This window comes from Numenius arquata, chromosome 18, assembly GCF_964106895.1.
Source record: "Numenius arquata chromosome 18, bNumArq3.hap1.1, whole genome shotgun sequence".
In the NCBI taxonomy this organism is placed as follows: Eukaryota; Metazoa; Chordata; class Aves; order Charadriiformes; family Scolopacidae; genus Numenius; species Numenius arquata.
Genome location: NC_133593.1, coordinates 9,523,679 through 9,542,345, shown reverse-complemented (window position 1 = coordinate 9,542,345; position 18,667 = coordinate 9,523,679). Strand labels below are relative to the sequence as shown.

The 18,667-nt window shown below is 42.0% G+C and overlaps 1 protein-coding gene across 5 annotated transcripts; it reads left to right on the top strand.

Annotated features, from left to right (window-relative positions):
* Positions 1 to 32: 32 nt before the first annotated feature.
* TUBD1 (tubulin delta 1) lies at positions 33 to 6,678 on the top strand. 5 transcript variants are annotated; one of them, XM_074160629.1, is made up of 9 exons: positions 33 to 157; positions 1,478 to 1,672; positions 2,274 to 2,421; positions 2,838 to 3,054; positions 3,587 to 3,818; positions 4,595 to 4,759; positions 5,359 to 5,499; positions 6,037 to 6,220; positions 6,341 to 6,678. In XM_074160629.1, the coding sequence occupies exons 2-9, from the start codon at positions 1,501 to 1,503 to the stop codon at positions 6,441 to 6,443; spliced, it is 1,362 nt and encodes a 453-aa protein (XP_074016730.1). In that variant the 5' UTR covers positions 33 to 157; positions 1,478 to 1,500; the 3' UTR covers positions 6,444 to 6,678. The 5 variants fall into 5 exon arrangements, with proteins under 5 accessions (XP_074016730.1, XP_074016729.1, XP_074016731.1 ...); XM_074160628.1 differs by lacking the exon at positions 33 to 157 and having other exon boundaries at positions 1,501 to 1,687; positions 6,341 to 6,673; XM_074160630.1 differs by lacking the exons at positions 33 to 157; positions 4,595 to 4,759 and having other exon boundaries at positions 1,501 to 1,672; positions 6,341 to 6,443.
* The last annotated feature ends 11,989 nt before the right edge of the window (positions 6,679 to 18,667 follow it).

Sequence of the window (18,667 nt, the reverse complement as noted above, 5' to 3'; positions counted from 1 at the left end):
CCCTTGTACCCGGCCTGCCCGGAGTCTCTCCTGAGCATGCGCGAAGCGGGTCGTTCGAAGGCGCGTCCGGGTCCGAACCGGCGGGGAAGGCGACGGCGGAGCCGGGCGTCTGCGCATGCGCCGTGGGCGCCTGAGCGCCTCAGCGGGGGTCGCCGAGGTCAGCCCTGAGGGGAGGCCGGCGGCGAGCGGGGCTGCGGGCGGTCGGCGCTGTCCCAGCGAGGGGCAGGCACCCCGGGAGGGCACCCGGAGTGGCGGAGAGGTCCGGGCGGGAGGCGGCCGGCGAGGGGAAAGGCTCTGGAAGGGGGCGAGGTGGCCGAGGGACGTGAGGGCCGGGTGGCGGGCAGCACCAAGAACATGGCGGCCCCCGAGAGTGAGCGGGAGGTCGCCGGGTGGCGACTTGTCGGCACGGCCGAGCCCGAGTGGGTGTCCCCACACAGGCGGGTGACTGCGGCTCCAGAGAGGGGGGGTGCAAGCGACAGCGGCCCGCTCCGAGTGACAGGCGCAGGGGCACACCAGGAGGGCTGGCATCACATGCGTGGGTTGGACATGAGACTCCTCTGAAAATCATTCACAGATCTATTTATTTATTTATTTATTTATTTGCTGTGAGGAATAACTTGGCCTTGCAGCAACACGCAGGCTGTGAGGTGCAGGCTGGCAGCAGCGCTGAACTCAAGCACAGGAGTCAAAAATAGCACATAACCTGCCTGCAAAATGCAGCAGGATCAAGTTCGTGGCACTGGCAGTTACCCAAAGAATGCTGTTCCAGAAGTGCTCCGGCACAGCTGGGATGATAATGAAAAATAGCAGCCCAGAATAATGAAGTGGGGTAAAAAAAAAAAAAAAAATTTACCTCGTTTCTGTGAAAGGAGAATAGAAAAGTGAGAAACCAGAGCTACTGCAAAAGGCTGAGCGGGGAAAAACGTCAACTGACACGGTACTGAATCAAAACCTTTGCTGTCTGGTGGAAGCAAGGGGAATACTCTAGGGAATCCTTTTGTCACCTCAACAGATTTTGGCATCAGGCCCATCACAGTACAGGACTGGAAATCAGATAGATTTTTGAACGGGCTTCACACTTCTAAAGGCATATAGTCCTTTCTTACTATGCTTTTACAGGCTAATCCTATAACTTCGAGTTACAATTATTTGTTTCTATCCTGCATTACTACTATGTTAAAGCAAAGACATTTTGCTCTGTGGTTGCTTTCAGCCTGTTCAGATGGATAGCAACAGCAAACAGACTGATTTCCTGTAAACTGCCACCTGCATTCTTCTGATGTTCAGGAGAAAGTGCTGACAGTCCATTTTTCCCCAGAAATAGCCAGTGGTTGAAAAGTAGCCTTTTCCTTTGCAGTAGAGGTTCTGAAAAAACTGCAAAACTGCTTGGAAATCTACTTGTCAGAACTTCCCTCTTCCCCCCTACACCCCCCCCTTCCTTTCTACAGTTACTAAAGACATATTTTTCTTTTTTTAGGCTTAAATAGAAAGTGAATAAGAATGTCAATAGTCACAGTCCAGCTTGGTCAGTGTGGCAATCAGATTGGCCATGAGGTGTTCAATGCTATCTGTGGTGACGTCTGTGGCACACATGGGTTGTGTTCCAAGAAGGAGAATGAATCCTACCATGATGCTTGCAAAGAACGTTTTTTCAGTGAGGAGGAGTCTGAAGGTATGGCGTTTAACTGTTTGTTTCCCACAGAGGGGTCTGGTTTCCAGCCTAATACAGTTAAGAGTACAGAAACAATAAAAGCCTTTCAACTTCAGTTGAAGAATGAGTTCTACCTTCAGTCTTGAAGAATTGTCAGAACTGTCTGCCTTCACGACATTGCTCACAACCGTGGAAGAAAAATCAGCGCAGTAACGTATCTAAGACCACAGGGCAAGTCTGCCAGTAACACCGCTGGGAACTGAGCATAGATGCACACATAATCTTTCCTTCCAAACATCTGTATTTTCTACTGTGGATAGATCACACCACAGAGTAGGACCCAGATTATAATCTGGCATTAGAAAACATATTAAGTGGTTTCTTTCCTGAAAGATCAATGGTCTCTAGATTTCAGATTTGTTTGGAGTAATAGATGGTTCTCCAAAAATCCAGAGCATTGCCAAGTCCTCCTTTCTGTACATCCCTGTACTGTCCCATTAATAGTTCAGTTTATATGGGTGGGAGGAACACAATCCGGGCCATGGTGCAAGTCTGTCCATCTTACGTAAAAAAGTTCTAATATTGGCACATTATTCTGAGTTTTGTTTTTCTTCCTGTCCAGTACCTGTTGCCCGAGCTGTGCTGGTTGACATGGAACCTAAAGTAATCAGCCAAACCTTATCAATAGCTGCCAGGTCTGGCTACTGGAAATACGATGATCGGTCACACTTCTGTCAGAAGCAAGGGTCTGGGAACAACTGGGCAAACGGGTACGAGCAATTGTTTCCAGCTTCATTAAGTGAACTGTAGAGGCTAATGAGCTGTCTAGACTCTCTAGGAGCAGAGTATGTAACATTAACTTGATTTATTTTTAAGTTAGAATAGCAATATATAGAGCAGTGAAATTTCTCAACTGCTTTTTGCAAGGTGATATACATATTTACAGTGAATATGTAACATTTTAGAGTGAATATATTTGATTTAAGAATAGGAAACAGTAAACACGGTTTATAAACAGCTGTTGTTCAAAATGTCACAGCTGAGCATTCTTTACAGCAGATGAGCAACATAATGCCAAGTTGTATAAATAATAAGAAGAAAAGTATCCTTTATGAATAGCTTCACCTTACCACTGTTATTTTTATATAACCTGCCATGTCTCGCTGTTTTGTCTTCTATTCAACAGTTATTCTGTTCATGGGCCTAGACACAAAGAAGTAATAATGAATCTGGTACAAAGAGAAGCAGAGAAATGCGATCGACTCGGTGGATTTTTCACGATAATGAGCATGGCTGGTGGTACAGGGTCTGGCTTGGGAGCATTTGTGACCCAGTGTTTGAGAGATGCTTTTCCAACCTCATTTATATTAAACCATGTTATCTGGCCCTACGGCACTGGTGAGGTGAATGTCATGTTTCCAAGAGATACTCTACAACTTTATAATCACTGTTTACTTTTAAACGTAAAATATCTGCAAGTGAAATAAACTAGAAAAGAGGTGTGTTTTACTTTTGAAAAGTTCAACATGGCAGAAAGTAACAGAGCTAATAAACTGTTTGCCTAATATTTGGTACTTGTTTCACAAAAAAAAATGCTGGATAATATAAGTGCTAAAGTATAATGCAGTTTCCTGACAAGCCCCAGCAGCTAACCGGGAATCTCCTGTTATGATCGTATCTCAGCATTAAAATCAGTTCCCAGATGTTTTATTCTAGCGTATTTGCATGAACTGAGAAGGATAATGTGATTTTCACAGGTCTTTCTCTCTTTCCATGGAAAAGCTCTAGTAGCTCCTGACCTCATTCTGCACTTTGGCAAAGAAAATGAATCACTTCCTAAATCATAACTGAGGAAAGGAGAGTAGCCAGAGGGTTAGAAACGAGGAAGAGATTAAGTTGTTCGATTTGTGTGTATTTTTGTTTGTTTGTTTCCAGGTCATTGTTCAAAACTACAACTCTGTTTTGACTCTGTCCCACCTGTACCGGTCATCAGATGCCCTTCTCATTCATGAGAATGATGTCATCCACAAGATCTGTGCTCAGCTGATGAATATTAAACAGATCTCCTTCAGGGATGTAAATCAAGTCATTGCACATCAGCTGGGGAGTGTTTTCCAGCCCACTTACACAGCAGAGAGTGGCTTACACTACAGCAGAAACCCGTTAGGTATCCAACTCTACTATAGCTGCCTGATGCATTCTCATATGTGTTTCTATAATCATTTCATGTTGTCAACTTAAGTTCTTCAGTCTCCTTACTTAAGTATTAAGTGAAGCAAAAGACTAAATTAAAATTTCACCTCCAATTTTGTAGCAGTCAAAAAATAGATCTGCCAGCTTCTAGTTTCATTCTTTACCAAAAAAACCCTGTTTCTCCTTTTTCAAGCGCCTACAGACCCCCTTGTACCTATTTATATTTCAGAGGAAATTTGTGCAGGTCAGTAATTTTGGACTGAGTTTTACATTTGACATTAGGTTAGAAGTTTGTATAAACTGAAACAAAATGACAGTTCTGTGTTTCGCTCTGGCAGAAGACGGGCAAGCACAAACTTGGTAGCAACAAGCAACAGGCTGACATTTGTATCTTTAAGAAAGTTACCCATATTGCCAAGAGTTTTGCTTGTAAAATTAACCTTTCACATCTGTCTGTCAATCTCTTTAGCAGTGCATGGGGTCGTTGAGATTCAGAGCTAGACAAGTCGAAATTGTAAACCAAGAGCTAATAATGTGGTTGTATAGAACTCAGTAGTACAGAGCAAGTTTGCATTACTTTACTTTGTCTGATGTGTGTCCGTGTATTTGTCAACTTAAAACTTTATATATCCTGCTTTGTTTCTTACCTTAAATTCCTAGATCTTTGTAAAATTCCTCGCTCTCTTCTCCTATTTTAGCTAGCCTCTGCCGTATTTTTGTCAAACAACAGCTGTTCGTTTCTTCTTTCAGGAGACTTAATGGAGACGTTAGTTCCACATCCTGAATTCAAGATGTTGGGTCTTCGTAACATACCTCAGATGCCTGAAAACTCCCTCGCTTATAGCGCGTTCAGTTGGCCTGGACTCATCAGACATTTAAGGCAGATGCTCATTGCTAATGCTAAAATGGAGGAAGGTAAAAAGCATTCACTCATCTCCAGTATCCATCACTCTTTAAGCCTTTATTTTTACAGCTGAAATAAAGCTTACTCTTTTGTGGAGCTCACTGATTAGCTTTAGTCCAGAAACGAGCTGCTGCCCTCAGACAGCAGGAATTTGCCTCTACATAACCAGCTGCTCCTTTAGCTATTCCCTCAGCTGCCACAGCAGCTCCTGGCTTGCTCCCGATTTTGCTCCCAGACATCTCAGTTAATTATAACTATTGAAAAATACGCAAAACAAACAGTTTTTGGCCATGCACTTAATTTACATGATTCATTTGGAACATTCCTTGGATAGTTAGTTCTGCTCTGCTTTTTCTTTCTATACCTTCTACTAATTAAAAGCGTGCTTAGCTCTCCCATATCATTTACATGGGGAATTCAGTGTAGCTTCCAGTTATGCAAAGAATGGGCTGGCAGATTGCTAAGTATAGAAACGAGCATCCATTTTCTCTGGTAAGACTAGTGACTGCCAGGCAAATACTGCTGGATTAGCACTGGTTTGCTCTAAGAATTGTGTAATTGCTGCTTAACTAATGTGCAGAAGCTTATCTTTTTTGCCAAAATCTCGTAGGTATTGATTGGCAAGTAAAACCACCACGTCTGGGCTCCTCTGTCCCCTCCAGTCATTCCACAAACAGGCCGCTGCATTTTAATACTTCCATTGCCAACCTGGTTATCCTGCGAGGAAAAGATACGCACAGCGTAGACTTAGGTAAGAAAGAGAAACACAGTCCCTCACTGATTCTTGTTTCACATCTCACTGTTTTCTTTGCAACCGTATCTGATGAAAATGAAAAAAAAAAACCCACCAAGGCCACATATTTGACTACTAAAGCAAATATTCCCTCTAGAAACATTTTAATGTCTGAGGCCACATTGTCTAATTGCTTAGGGCTGTTGTATTTACAACCCACACAACCCTGAAGCGCTTCAGGGAAGGAGGAAGAGACTGAAGTCTGTAGACAAGATAGGATTCTTGGCTATATTGTCTGAAAATATATTTAGCCACTTCTGGAGCGATAAGCACAGCTTGTGGATGAAGTACCGATACAAGAGTACACTTCTAGATAATCTAATGAATCTGTTTAAACCAGTTGTATTTTAAACAGGCTGGCCACTCCACAGACTTTTTTCAAGGCCTGAATTCATCTGCCAAGCGTTAATTAAGTCACACAGGACTACTGAGATCAGGCTGTAGGAGCTTGTAGCTTTACATATGTCAAAAGGGCTGTCTTTTTTTCTGCTACAGGAAGTTTCCGAGATCCCTCATTATACACATCATGGCTAAGGCCTCAGGATGCTTTTAATGCATGGCAAACACCAAGAGCATTTAACAAGTACGAGAAGTCTGCTTCTTTGGTCAGCAATAGCCAGTTCCTGCTGAAACCTCTTGACAATGTTGTAGGAAAAGCTTGGAATATGTTTGCTTCCAAGTAAGTGAAAATAATTATGCTGAGACTTCATTAATAACTGCCATTTGAAGTTTAATGTGTGAGATTCTTCACTTATTTCTAATGTCTTATCCTTTTTCCTGCTGTGACTTCAACACACAGAGCCTACATTCACCAGTACACCAAATTCGGAATCGAAGAGGAAGATTTCCTGGACAGCTTCACAACTCTGGAACAAGTTATCTCCAGCTACACCACCCTTTGATTTTTTTTTTTAAATGGTCTGAAATAGAGCTTTCCTGAAAGAACCCAGCACTGGAAAACCTTCCATCAACTTCCTGAAGTATATGAATTACTGGACTGTAGCTATTTTTCAGCCTTGTAAGCAGTGTGTGTGTGTGTGTGTTAGAATAGTAAGAACTGAATCAGAACTGAATATATTCATATGGGCAGGCATTACTCATATTTAACATATTTAATAAATAGCTATTTTTCAATATCTTTGCTATGTACTGAAGCTAAGTCTTTGAACATCATTTTTGGCACTTGGATATTTTTCATAAAGAATGTCTACGCAGAAGGATTTCTCAGCAGGCTAAACTCTCAGCATCTAAACCATCATGAACCAATGTGAGATAAAAATTAAATGTGTGTTTAACTACAGTAGTAAGGCATCCTCCAATTTCAATTTTTACTGATAACATTTCACCCTAAGAATGCTTCAATATTGATAAAAATGCACAGTATCAGAATTATTAATCCAAACTCCATTTGGGTATCATTCAAGATACGATAGTGTGTCACCTTTTCCTTTAAAGCAAAGTAAGACTTAAATTCTACTTTAAGGACCTTAACCTTGACAAAATAGCAGAAGTTCTGAACCATCTTTTTAAAAAAGGTATGAAGGGTTCTTCATTTTCCTGTCATCTTCAAGTTCTATTAGAGATTATAATGAATTATAGGCTTTTCTGGCCATTTCACTGTGCCATGTTTTCAAGTGATCTTACCTACCACAGGTTTAAGCAAAACGACAACTCTTGCGCTTCTTCCTGTAAGTTAGAAGCAGGTAGTTTTTTTTTTTTATTATTATTTTTTATTTATTTAAGCATATTTGGGAGGGGAATTTCCAGTAAATTTCAGATGTAAGAGCCTATAATATAATAAATATAATAGATTGTGTAATTTCAAAAGTCGATTTAAGAAACGGGCTCTTTTTTGCACAGGTTTTACCACGACCACAAGGTGGTGCCCCTGTGAAGCTGCAGCCTGCAAACCCTCAGCTGCACCAGCCTGAGGGGAGGAGGAGATCGCAGTAGCTTGGGGGGACACAGACTGGGTGATTATAAAATAAAAAGAGTACAGTAGCATTAAGGATTGTGTTGTAACACTGAGCTTTCTTCTGCCTCTGTCATGGCAGGGAGAGCTTTTGGAATCCTTGCTATTCCCCCTGCCATGTCACTGTTCTCCTGTGGAAATAATCCCACTCGCTATTACATAGGCATAAAAGTTTAAGAAATTAGTCTTAAGGACTTTTCCCTTGAGAAGTGGGCAAATCTTATAGTTTCCCTTTAGGTTTTAGTGCTGTTTCATGCCAGGCTTCTGAGCTTTTAACTAAAAGATGAGCACACACATAGTATCATGCTACGTATGTTAAAGAGGTTTGCAATATGGCTCATGATGATGACATAGAAATCTTGCCCTGTTAGGAATTCTGATTTAGATTTTAAATCTTTAATTAATTAACACAGTGGTAGATGCAGAAATGACCTTGTAATTCTGCTAGGCTTCAGTTAGAGCCCAGCAGACATTCTGTTTTATCTTTATTTCCTTTCCCGGTTTCGTTTACCTCTTCACTTTTCTTCAGGCCCGGTACAGAAGCACTAAAATCCTCTCCCTCCCCTGGGGAACCTGTTCTCAAAGCAGCTCTGGCACCTGACACCTGCAATGGCAAACAGGCTTCTGACAAGATTCAAGTAACTGTACAAGCAAATCTGAAGAAAATAAGTAAGTACTGGGGCTAAATTCACAGTTGGTCAAATACACTCATAGTAATAGCTGTTCTCTGGCTTGGTTGAGTCAATGCAAGCCACAGTGGATTTCAACTGCCCGTTAGTAGTAGGACAACCTTCAGCACCCATTAGATGTGTGTCTAGTCCTGGTTCATGCAGAAAAATTACTTGTGTAAATTAAGAGCTATATTGGTGCCTCCAGTCAATAGCAAAATAATTAAATATAGAGGGGAATGAGAATCATTCGCAGGGTGGGTGGGGAAAACACAAGAGGGAAGGCAAAGAGGAGAAAGCAGATAGGATAAATATAACCAACTTGTCATATTAAAAAAACACTTAACATCTATGACAAAACATTTTGACAATATTCTTCTTGCAGACCAGAGTACGTAATCCAACAACTCAGTCTGGTTTGCTTTCTGTTTTCACTCAGCTGCTCTAATTCCTGTTTTAGGAACTCGCTTGCAAAAGAGTGAGATGGCACAATAATCATAGTTCAACTATCCAGCCATATTTCAAGTCCTACACTGTTCAGCAAAACTGGAGTTTTTTGGAAGTTCAAAACTACATGGAACTTTTGTTACAGGATATTATTTGTGATATTTAATACTTTTTCACGAATTCACTTCCTGGCAGCTCAGAGCTGAGGAACTCTTCCGGTCAAAAGGGATTTCTAGTTTTCTGGTTTTGTCAGTTTTAACCATTGTCTTTAACTTGGGTATTTTCACAGAAGAAACGAGGAAAGATTGCACAAGAAGTTAAGATAAACATCCCAGGCAATTCAAGTTTGCAAGGAACAAAGGGTCAGGAGAGGAGACAGAATGGTGAGGTTCTCCCTCCTCCCTCCTTCAAAAGGCACAGGATGTTTAGCAACATCTAAATAATTTTCCCTGGTGTTTTCAACAGATACCAGACTGACAACTTCCAGCATCAGAAATGAGAAGACGTAACTCCTCGTCTGAAAAATGACCGAGTCCCAGGGATCCATACTTTTCCTCATTGTTCCACAAGACAGGTAAAAGAGATTTAAAAAAGCTAAGGACAGATAAGTTCTCTCAGAAACAAGGAAGAGAGCAATGGGTTATTGTACTCCTGCATCAATAAGTAACTTTATTGCAGAAATAACTTTATGTTATCTCTATGTATTTATAATTCTGCTCATGAAGCAAATACAGCAGGTGCTTATTGCACCTATGAATGACATAGACCCATTTATCCATTCTTTCTAAGTACATTTATTATCTATGGCTTATGTCACTTTTAGTCAATGGAGCAGGATATCTGGGGGGGGTTGGTTTGTTTACATTTGATAGCAGAATTTGGGCCACGTCAGGAAATGCAGCACACAGCTAACATGTATAACCCCAAAGCAAAAATTTTAAAAAATCCTTATTTAATCTCTAGTTATAACGTATGAAAACAGAGAGGAAAGATTCTGCAGCTCAAAGATGGAGTTAGGCCAACCGGTGCATTATGCTTAAACAAGGATACTTCTGTAAGAACTTGTTCGCAGTTAGGATTCAGGGAAAATTCTCCTACTTCCATGGGAAAACAAAATTTTCCAAAGCAGCAATAGAGGATCCCACCCAGCGGCCAAATTTTTACAACACAGATTCCTCAAAACTATAAAAAAAAAAAAAGGGAGGTGAAAACAAAAGTGTAACTTGTATTAGCTGTTATAATCCCTTTCATTGCTCTGGAGAACAGATTGACAGGAATTGTTTTAGGCATCTCTAGCCTTCTTCCTGTTAGTGTTTTTCACGGCTGACCTCAGTTCTGAAATTCTCACACCCTTTCCCAAACTAAGCCTTCATTTTTTTGATCTATGGCTGGATTCCTCTGGTTTTTTTCCCCAGGATGTGGAGAGGAGAGGGTCAAAGCGGCAGGAAGTGAAGAGCTATTATCACATTTTCATCATCTACAGTTATATTAGAGGGCGGAGTAGTCATTTTCTATTTTATTGAGAAAATTAATTATGTAAATAGTCTTGAGCCTGGCGGAGGGCCTTTATTTCATTCGAAATTAAAATGAACGAGGTAGATCAAAGGTCAGGACAAGCCAATCGCTCACCCAAACAGGGACAAGAGAGTCCGTGGCCTTGACCCAGCAAGTTTTAAGCAAATTGCCCACAGGATGTCCATAAACCAGGGAACAATGCACCAAATCTCACTATTGCTTTTCTGTAATGGACAGGTGCAGCTCACTTGGAAGTTGATTCAAGGACTCTTTAACTATAGCAGATTGACTTAACGAATAGGGTAACTTTTACTTGGACACCAAAAAAACCCAAACCCTAAACCAGGAACAAAAATTAACTTGTTACAAATACTTTAAACATAGTAACTGTTTGGCAAGTGACAGGGCACTAATGTAGTTACAGATAGACTTTATTTGGACTCAAATATACATTGGTGCTTACAAGGTGAGACTCACTACCAGTACAGAAAGGATAGAATCGTACTGTAAATATATAAGAGTTTTTAAGAGGTTTTTTAAGAGGATTACCTGCAGAGATTTACTGAACTGAAACAGCTTGAGATTAAGGGCAAAAATCTGTGGTTTCCACAACAACTAGGATTTTATCAATAAGAAAGAAGCAAGTTATGTTCAAATTACCAGCTGATCTACTACTAGGAAATACTAAGGTACAAAAGGATATTGAATTAATAATTCATTTCCTTTTGCATTTGTTAATAAATTTAGCGTAGATAAATATTATGAAATGAGGGACCAAACATCCCAAAGGAAATACTCTCAGATGTCAACGTGTACTTTAAAGAAGTCTGTGTTTTGCTGGACACCACTTTAAAAACAGCACAAGAGTCATCAGAAATGTGATTCATGGACCCCATATGGTACAAAAAACTTCCAAAAGGAACTGAGCTGCTGCCTTTCCTCCACTGGTTTCAAGGGCAGCCCAGACACAGCTTTACCAAGGCAGCAAATTCCAGTGTAGGCTTCCTCCTCAAGCCTCCTGCCTCTGCCTTCCGATCCCACCTCTACCCACGCTCCAAAAGCACAGCCCGGACACTCAGACGGCTTTTAACTGGCCTGGATGTAGAGCTGATAATCCTGAATTTTAACTGTAGAGCCTTTCCGGCTCTTTCAGACAAACTCGAAGTTCACAATGGTCCCTTCTGATTTCACATTGTATGAATCCTCTCCCTCTAGACAGCCACTTCCCCTCCGTGGGGGTGGGGTAATGAGTCACCTACCTCGGTGAATCAGCAGAACCTGCTTAACCCTTTCCCAGAAGCACAAACAGCTGCCCGGAGGGTGGTGGTTCAAACAAATGTTCTCACCAACCAGAGGGAGCACACCGGCAAAGGGGAAGATGGCCTGGGATGAGAGATTAGAGAGGCTGCTTCTGCTCGTTAGGAAATAGGAAATCTAAAGGCATTTTTTAGAAGTATGAATATATTCCATGATAACGATCATGGAAGAAGTTTAAACCTTAACCCCATGGTTCATACAAGCCTGAGAGATTCTGAACAGTGAGTTCTAAGAGTCTCGAATGGTATAAAGCAAAGGCACAGGCCTCTGGATTTATCGGTGTGAATGAGATTGCAGAAACCTTCTTGTCTGCTGGTCTTAAAACCAACATTTTTAGAATATGGATCGTCACACCGTAAGATAGAAAAATAATTCAAATGAGGACGCTCTCTGGGCCAGGATTCCTATTTTAAAAGTAAGAGCAGTAAGTGGAGAAACTAAAATAAGCCACTGGTTAATACAAAAAAAAAGACAAAATAAACATTGCTTGAGCTTCAGTATGGTATCGGCTTTTGCCTCACTAGTTATATGTGACAAGAAATAAATACCTTCTTATATGGTATATTTGCATTTCAATGGGTGCGTTCTGCGAAAATGATTATTGTACATATTTGGTTACACGTACAATGTAATGTTTATTTAAAGGCTCACAAAAATACACTTCAGTTGCCTGAGAGTGGTGTAATTGTGGTCAGATGGCATGATTTAATTTGAACTTTTGCCCAGCAGTCTCCCAATATGTAATAGATCATTTACAGAAGCATGTAAGCAGAACTCCGCCGACGCAGCCAAATGGAAAGCAGCCTTATCCCACACGCTGAAGGTGTAATAAAATACTGACTCTGCGCTTGGTTGGCAAGGGCGGCTGTAGCTGTTCATTATAACATCCTCAATAAGTATGGGGAGAGCTGGGCAATAGTTCAGAGCTACTGCTCTCCAGATGGCGCAGAACAATACCGAGTTCAAGAATCCCTGTTTCCATGTTGGACTGCTTGCTGCTGGCTGTCAGGCATTTCTGCCACTTGCAAAGAAAACACTGGGAAATTTCCTCCCCACCCCACTTCGGGCAGCTTCAGCCTGTGTCACTACCTGATTCTGAGTCACCGAGTCAGCAACTGTATTTATGGAGTTACCTGACGTTGTGAACTAGCAATTTCTCCTTCTTAGGCCGAATTTTGGCAAAGAAACCTAATGCAACTGATAAAACAGTTAAAAACATTAATTTGGCACCTGATGAACATAAATCCAATTAAATATTCTTCTCCCAAGGAGAAAGCTTCCCTTCCCTCCCTACCAGACATTAACTCAGGTTCTCACATTATTTTCCTCTATAAAGATTTAGTCAGGCTTCTCCACAGAAAGCCAGTATTTTCACAGTGCAGTAGTATATAAAAAATAGATACAAACCTAACGCGTGCTGTGAAAGGGGAGCTTATTCTTCAATGACATTATAAAAGAAACCTGACCTTGCTTTAGTACCCACAGGGTCCTGTTCAAGCTGAACAAAACTCCAGTCAACAGGCCTGAACTTGTCCAAAAAAATCTCACCGAGGCCAGACAGGGCTACGAGAAAGGCTGAGAGGAGAAGAGACAGCAGTGACACTGTGAAGCTCAGCCTCTCAGGATCAGGTCTTGCCAAACACCACTCCTCCTGGGCAGCCGTAACCATTTCAGTTCATGCACAAACACCGCCGTGATTTGCCACGTGGTGGCTGTGCATATGCACAAGTGTTTAAGACAGGTTTATATAGACGTTAAGGGGGCAACAGAAATAAAAACACAGATTGCATTAGCACAGCTCTAGTAGAAATACTGCTCTGAAATTTTTTTTGGCATCCATTACTTTGAGCTTAACTAAATACCAGCTTCAGGCACCTTAAAAGTTTCTCTCTTCCTGCTGCTCCCACCTCGAGTCTTACGCAACGCACATGGATGCATGTGACTATGTCAGGAGAGGGCAGCTGGACTGAGGTGAGACAGAAAAATCAAGAAATCGGAGAAACAAAATCTGTTGTTACAAAAATATCCTAAATATGACAGTGTTCCAGAAAACAGCTGCAGCAAACGAGGCACTGAGGGAAGACTGGTTTCTAAACAGACCAGAGATATCTTGTGAATGTTGCTAGATTCGTATGATGTTGTAAATCGAAAACTGTATTTTTTCTATATGCAGGTCCAGGTTCTTTTCAGAGACAGAAAGGAAATGCCGAGCACACAAACCTGGTTTTCAAGCCTTTGCAACAGATAGAGAGAGCCCAAGAAACCTGCAGTCTCAGGAAAGACACACACGTCCCTCAAAACTCACACGGCTTCTACATGTAAGTGTAAGCCTCAAAGAAAGCATGTGTGCGGTTCAGTGAGCAGCAGCTTCTGCAAGAGAACTGCCAGTTTCCTTCCTGACAACATGGAAGGAAACCAGAGGTACCGCGAGGTCACTGCATTTCCATTGGGAAATGCATCTAATCTCTTACACTTTGTTAATTGGTTTGAGGCAGAGTTTAACCTCCCCCAGCACGCTGGGCTCTGGTGCTGCCTGCGCTCCAGTAGCTTAAGAGCTCTGGCTGACGTGACATCTTCTGCCAAATTGATGACACTCCCGCCAAATCAATGCCACCCTCCAGTGAAAAGGCTTTAAACCTTAGAAATGTCACGCAGATCACCTGTAACTCGTGTAAGTGACTCCCCACAGTCTGATGCCATCAATCACAACTATGGTCACAATCTTGCGTAAAGCCAGGCTAACGAACACTTGGGTGCAGTTCACAGATTTTGCCTAGATCTGAGGTATCTTTGAGATCAGTGCAATCCTCCACAGAGCAAAAAGCAGTGACGTGACACACCACCAAGGCCACAAGGAAACAAAAAGTTCCAACCACCTCTCCTGGGGAGGCAGAACCAGATCTGTGTGACCTGCTCTGTCACACTAGCGTTAAAAAAACCCCAAAACCGGTGGAATATGCCTTAAATCACGTGCACTAAACACACAGCCATTCCCTGGCAGGACCCCTCAAGCAGGGAGTCACCAGAGAAGACACCAACTCACAGTTTTTACAGGGACAGAGCAGCAATTTCTGAGGCCACGGCAGCAGGGTGCGGCCCCAGGGCCGTTATCAGAGCAGGGAACAATACACTGAGCTGAGTCCTATCTCTTGCCTTTCATCAGGAAATAGCAGCGAGTTTCCTTATTACCAGCTGCCTGGGCAACTCATTTAAGCTTCTTGGGAAACCAGTAGAACAATTAAGCTGGGAGTAACTCCCTTGAAACACGGAAGATGCAGCAAAATTATCCCTATCTGACCAGTCAAAGGAGGTTTAAAGAAAGATGACCTTTGATTTAACGCTACTGTAGTCGATGCTCTTTGAATCATTCCATGAGTGAGTAATAATAATAAAAAGAAATAATAAAAAGAAACCTTCTAGCACAATAAAGGGCAGTGTTAAAGGCAGAATAAAAGAAAGCTTGGCCCATTTAGCAGGTTCACATTTGCACACTCATTTTACCAGGACTGACCATCACCAGCGGTGACCAGGCTGGATGACTTCACAGCTCAACAGCCCCTGCAATTTAAATCCAGCACAGAATAATAATCGGGTTTTTTGACCAAAATACCATTTTGCTGAATTCCTGACACACACCAAGAAGCCTGTCACAGATTACCAGGCTCTCCCATTTGCTTTTACCCGGGAGGTGACACAGCCAGGTGGCTTTTGGACATTTGATGACAGTTTCTACATTTCAGCTCCTTTCACTCTTTTGACAACTGACCCAGGCTGTTACAGCCTTTTCCCAGGGTTTTGCTGCCTTTTAGGAAAGCCGAGTGGACGCATCAACAAGCAAGTGAAACAGATAAAAAAAAAAAAAACGCTAGCATTTCATGCCCTCAATTAGATGCTTGAATCAGGAAAGTCACAGCAGGCTCAGAGTTTTTCAGTATAATCCCTTTAGAAGCGAGTTTATAAGAGCATATGCAAATATTTACCCTCAATCTAGTTCTGAATAAATCAGCAGGGTGTTTTGAAGGGAAGGCGATTGCTTCACTCCCCGTTTCCTGAAGAGGTCACAGCAATTAAACCCTCACCTGGACCAGCCTCCTGGGCTACTGCTCCCCCCCCTTTCACACCCCACTTCGTGCCACAATCTGGAGCGGGCTGAGCAAAGAACTTACTGGTTTGTCTTCTTCCTCCAAACAAAAAATTAAAAATACAAATTTACAGGAAAACCCTACAATTTTAAATCTCAGAAGAGCATTTTCAATTACCTTACATATAATTACATTCAACCTTTTAACTGCTGATTACAAAGTATTTTTTAACCATGTGCTTCAAAGACAACTGCATTACTTTTACCTCCGAGGAACACACCCAATCACCACTTATTTTTACACCTGCAATCAATTTTGCTCACTAATATTTATATTTGTCCTTGATAATCAGGGAAACATGCACAGTATTTGTGCTTGCAATTAGCACTGCCTGCAGTGAGAGGGAGGCTGATTCTCACAAATTAAGGAATGAAACCCAAAAGCACAGCAGGAAAGGACTTTCTGGAAGAGCATTAAGCCATCTTCAAGTATTAATGACAAGTATCTTTTAGCGTGATCAGGCAGCTGGGTGGTTTCAGAGGGAGCTGCTTTAACAAGAAACACAGTGTGACACGGGGATGGGGGTAAGAAACTACGAGCAGAGACAGGGAGCAGGAGGTGTCCTGGTGGCTTTGATGGGGCCGAGGGAAGTGTGAACTGGGTGATCTGATCCAATATGTGCCTGTCCCTTGGCTCCGCCTGGCACAGACCGGTGGGACCGTTTTAGCTTTGCTTACACCAACACAGCTCTTGCCCTGCTGGGGGCACATCCCGGCTGGCGGGGAGAGGGGCAAACATCAGTTGCTGTTACTTCCGTGTGATTTTCAGGCATTCCAAGAAAAAAAGCAAGCTACTTTATTCACTGTCTAAGTTTAGCTAAAAATATAGTGATTTCCCTGCTCTTCCAGCAGAGCTCACTTTGGATTTTTCTCCAACACACTTTAAGTGGATGACTGACTGCTTCCAACTGTAACTGAAAATACGTACAACAAAAGGAAACTTTGGATTAAGGGAGCAAAATACATGTTTTCAGATGAAACGCTAAAGGCTCTGGGTCTTTCTGTGAAGCCACAAAATGCAGTTGCAGATGTACCTCTGTGTTCCCTCTCGTTGCGGAACGCTTGGGACGACAGGTTTCACAGCGTAACAACCAAGCTCAATATACAGAAATGCAAACAATCCAGCTGAAATAAACACCGGGAAACAGTTCTTTGTTTGTTTATTTAGGCAAACACAAAACTATCCATTTGCGTATCTCATTAGCTTTGCATAACTTTCCTTTCTATTATTTTTTACCTTTTACCAAGTATAATCTCCCAGCGGCTGAACAGGTAGAAGTAGAATGACCGGTCCCTTCTGTAAATAGTGTCAGAAACTCCAGAACAGCAGCACAGCTCATTGGAATGGACACATAAAACATGAGTTGCAGAACAATAGATCTATTTCACACTATAGGTATGTAAACATAGATTGAAATAAAAGTGGGAGAAAGCTTTTAATTTCTCTGTCAGTAGGCAGGGAGGCACAATTATGAGAAGACCCTCAGAAAGGTGTAGTTTATTGACTCAAGCTCTAGGAAGAGGGTTTTTTTTTTTCTTTTTAATTACTGTTACACAGTCTCCTCATTTTGATCTGACAGTGTACAGGGACCTCAACGTGGCATGAATGTCATTTACTCTCACGAAAGGCTTTAAGATGCTACCAGAGCTGTGGGAAGTAAATACCAGTGTCCCCAAGGCGAACGGTGGATCTGAGGACAAAAAGCTGCCACCGGAACTGGGGAGGGCAGCAACCAGCGCTTTCACTGATCCAAGTGTCCTGAAGAAAAGTGTAACAAACAGCTCTCAACTGCTGACAGCATCGCTTACAAAGTGTAAAATTAAAGTTTTAGTAGACTGAAAAAAGTATCTATTATGATTCTTTGAATGAGTATTGTGTTAGAGTAAGTTATTTTCTGCATTACTTTCAAAGACCATATTTAGGCCAAAAAATGAACAAGGCCAGGATTTAAGAAATACTGTTCATCTTTTAAAAATCCACAGGGGCAAATGAATGGCTTTTAACTGCCCTGTACTGCCTCCCCACACTCCGGCTTCCAGGTATTTAACCCAGTCAGCAGCTCTGCTGAGAGAAGTCCCTGTTAAAAGCCTCCCCCTCCATTCGGTAACATTGGTTAAAGCTATATAGGAAGCATTACAAGAGAAACGTTACAAACCTCACACAGGACTGAGATGAAACTTTTAAAAAGATGGTTTTTATGTGGCCTGCGGCGCTGCCCGACTGCTGAGCTCGCCTCCACCTCAACCCCAAAACATTCACGTGCTACTGATGTTCAATGGAAACAGCTGGAGATGGATGAGGAAACGGTCAGATGAGAGATACCAAAATGTCAGACAGCCTACCGACTGTTGTTGCCATGAGATCCAACAGTCAACATCAGTCTGATAAGCTATCCGACAGGATGGTACGGCCATGGAGATGTCACGACGGTTGGCAACACAAGAGGACACTCAGGCAGGGTCGAACAAAATACATATTGTCACACCTTGCTCCAGACCTGCCCTAACGCCGGGAGAAATCCAAGCTGAGAGAGATCTAACCTGCTCTGTGCTCACGGGCCACCTTTTGATAACACTAATTGAAAGCCAAATTAATTCTTGTTACTTACCCCTAGGATAAAAATAAAAAACAATAGTCCAAAGATTATGAGAGCAGTAAAACCTGTACAGCAGCAGGGGAACGGGTATCTACTGACTGAAGAGGGAATATAGGATTAGTTATGTTCATGGACATCAGGACTGGAATACACACTGATGCATAACAATGTTTTAAAAATATCTGACTCCAAAAGCCTAAGGTTAAGGTTGTCTAAGGTTCTCTGACATCAAATCTGTTTTCAGCTGGAATCTCTACTCTTCCCCCCTTCTCTTCACCTCCCATGGTGAGGGGGAGGTGAACATCCGGGAAGGATTTATGATAACATATATCACCAGCTATTTAACTTGCCTATTTTAACAGCGAGCCATACTTCAAGCAAGTGATCTGCCTTCTACTTCCTTCTGCTAAGGAAGAAGTTCTTAAGAAAAAAAGGAAAAAAAAAACAAAACCAAGAACAAAGGGCTTCA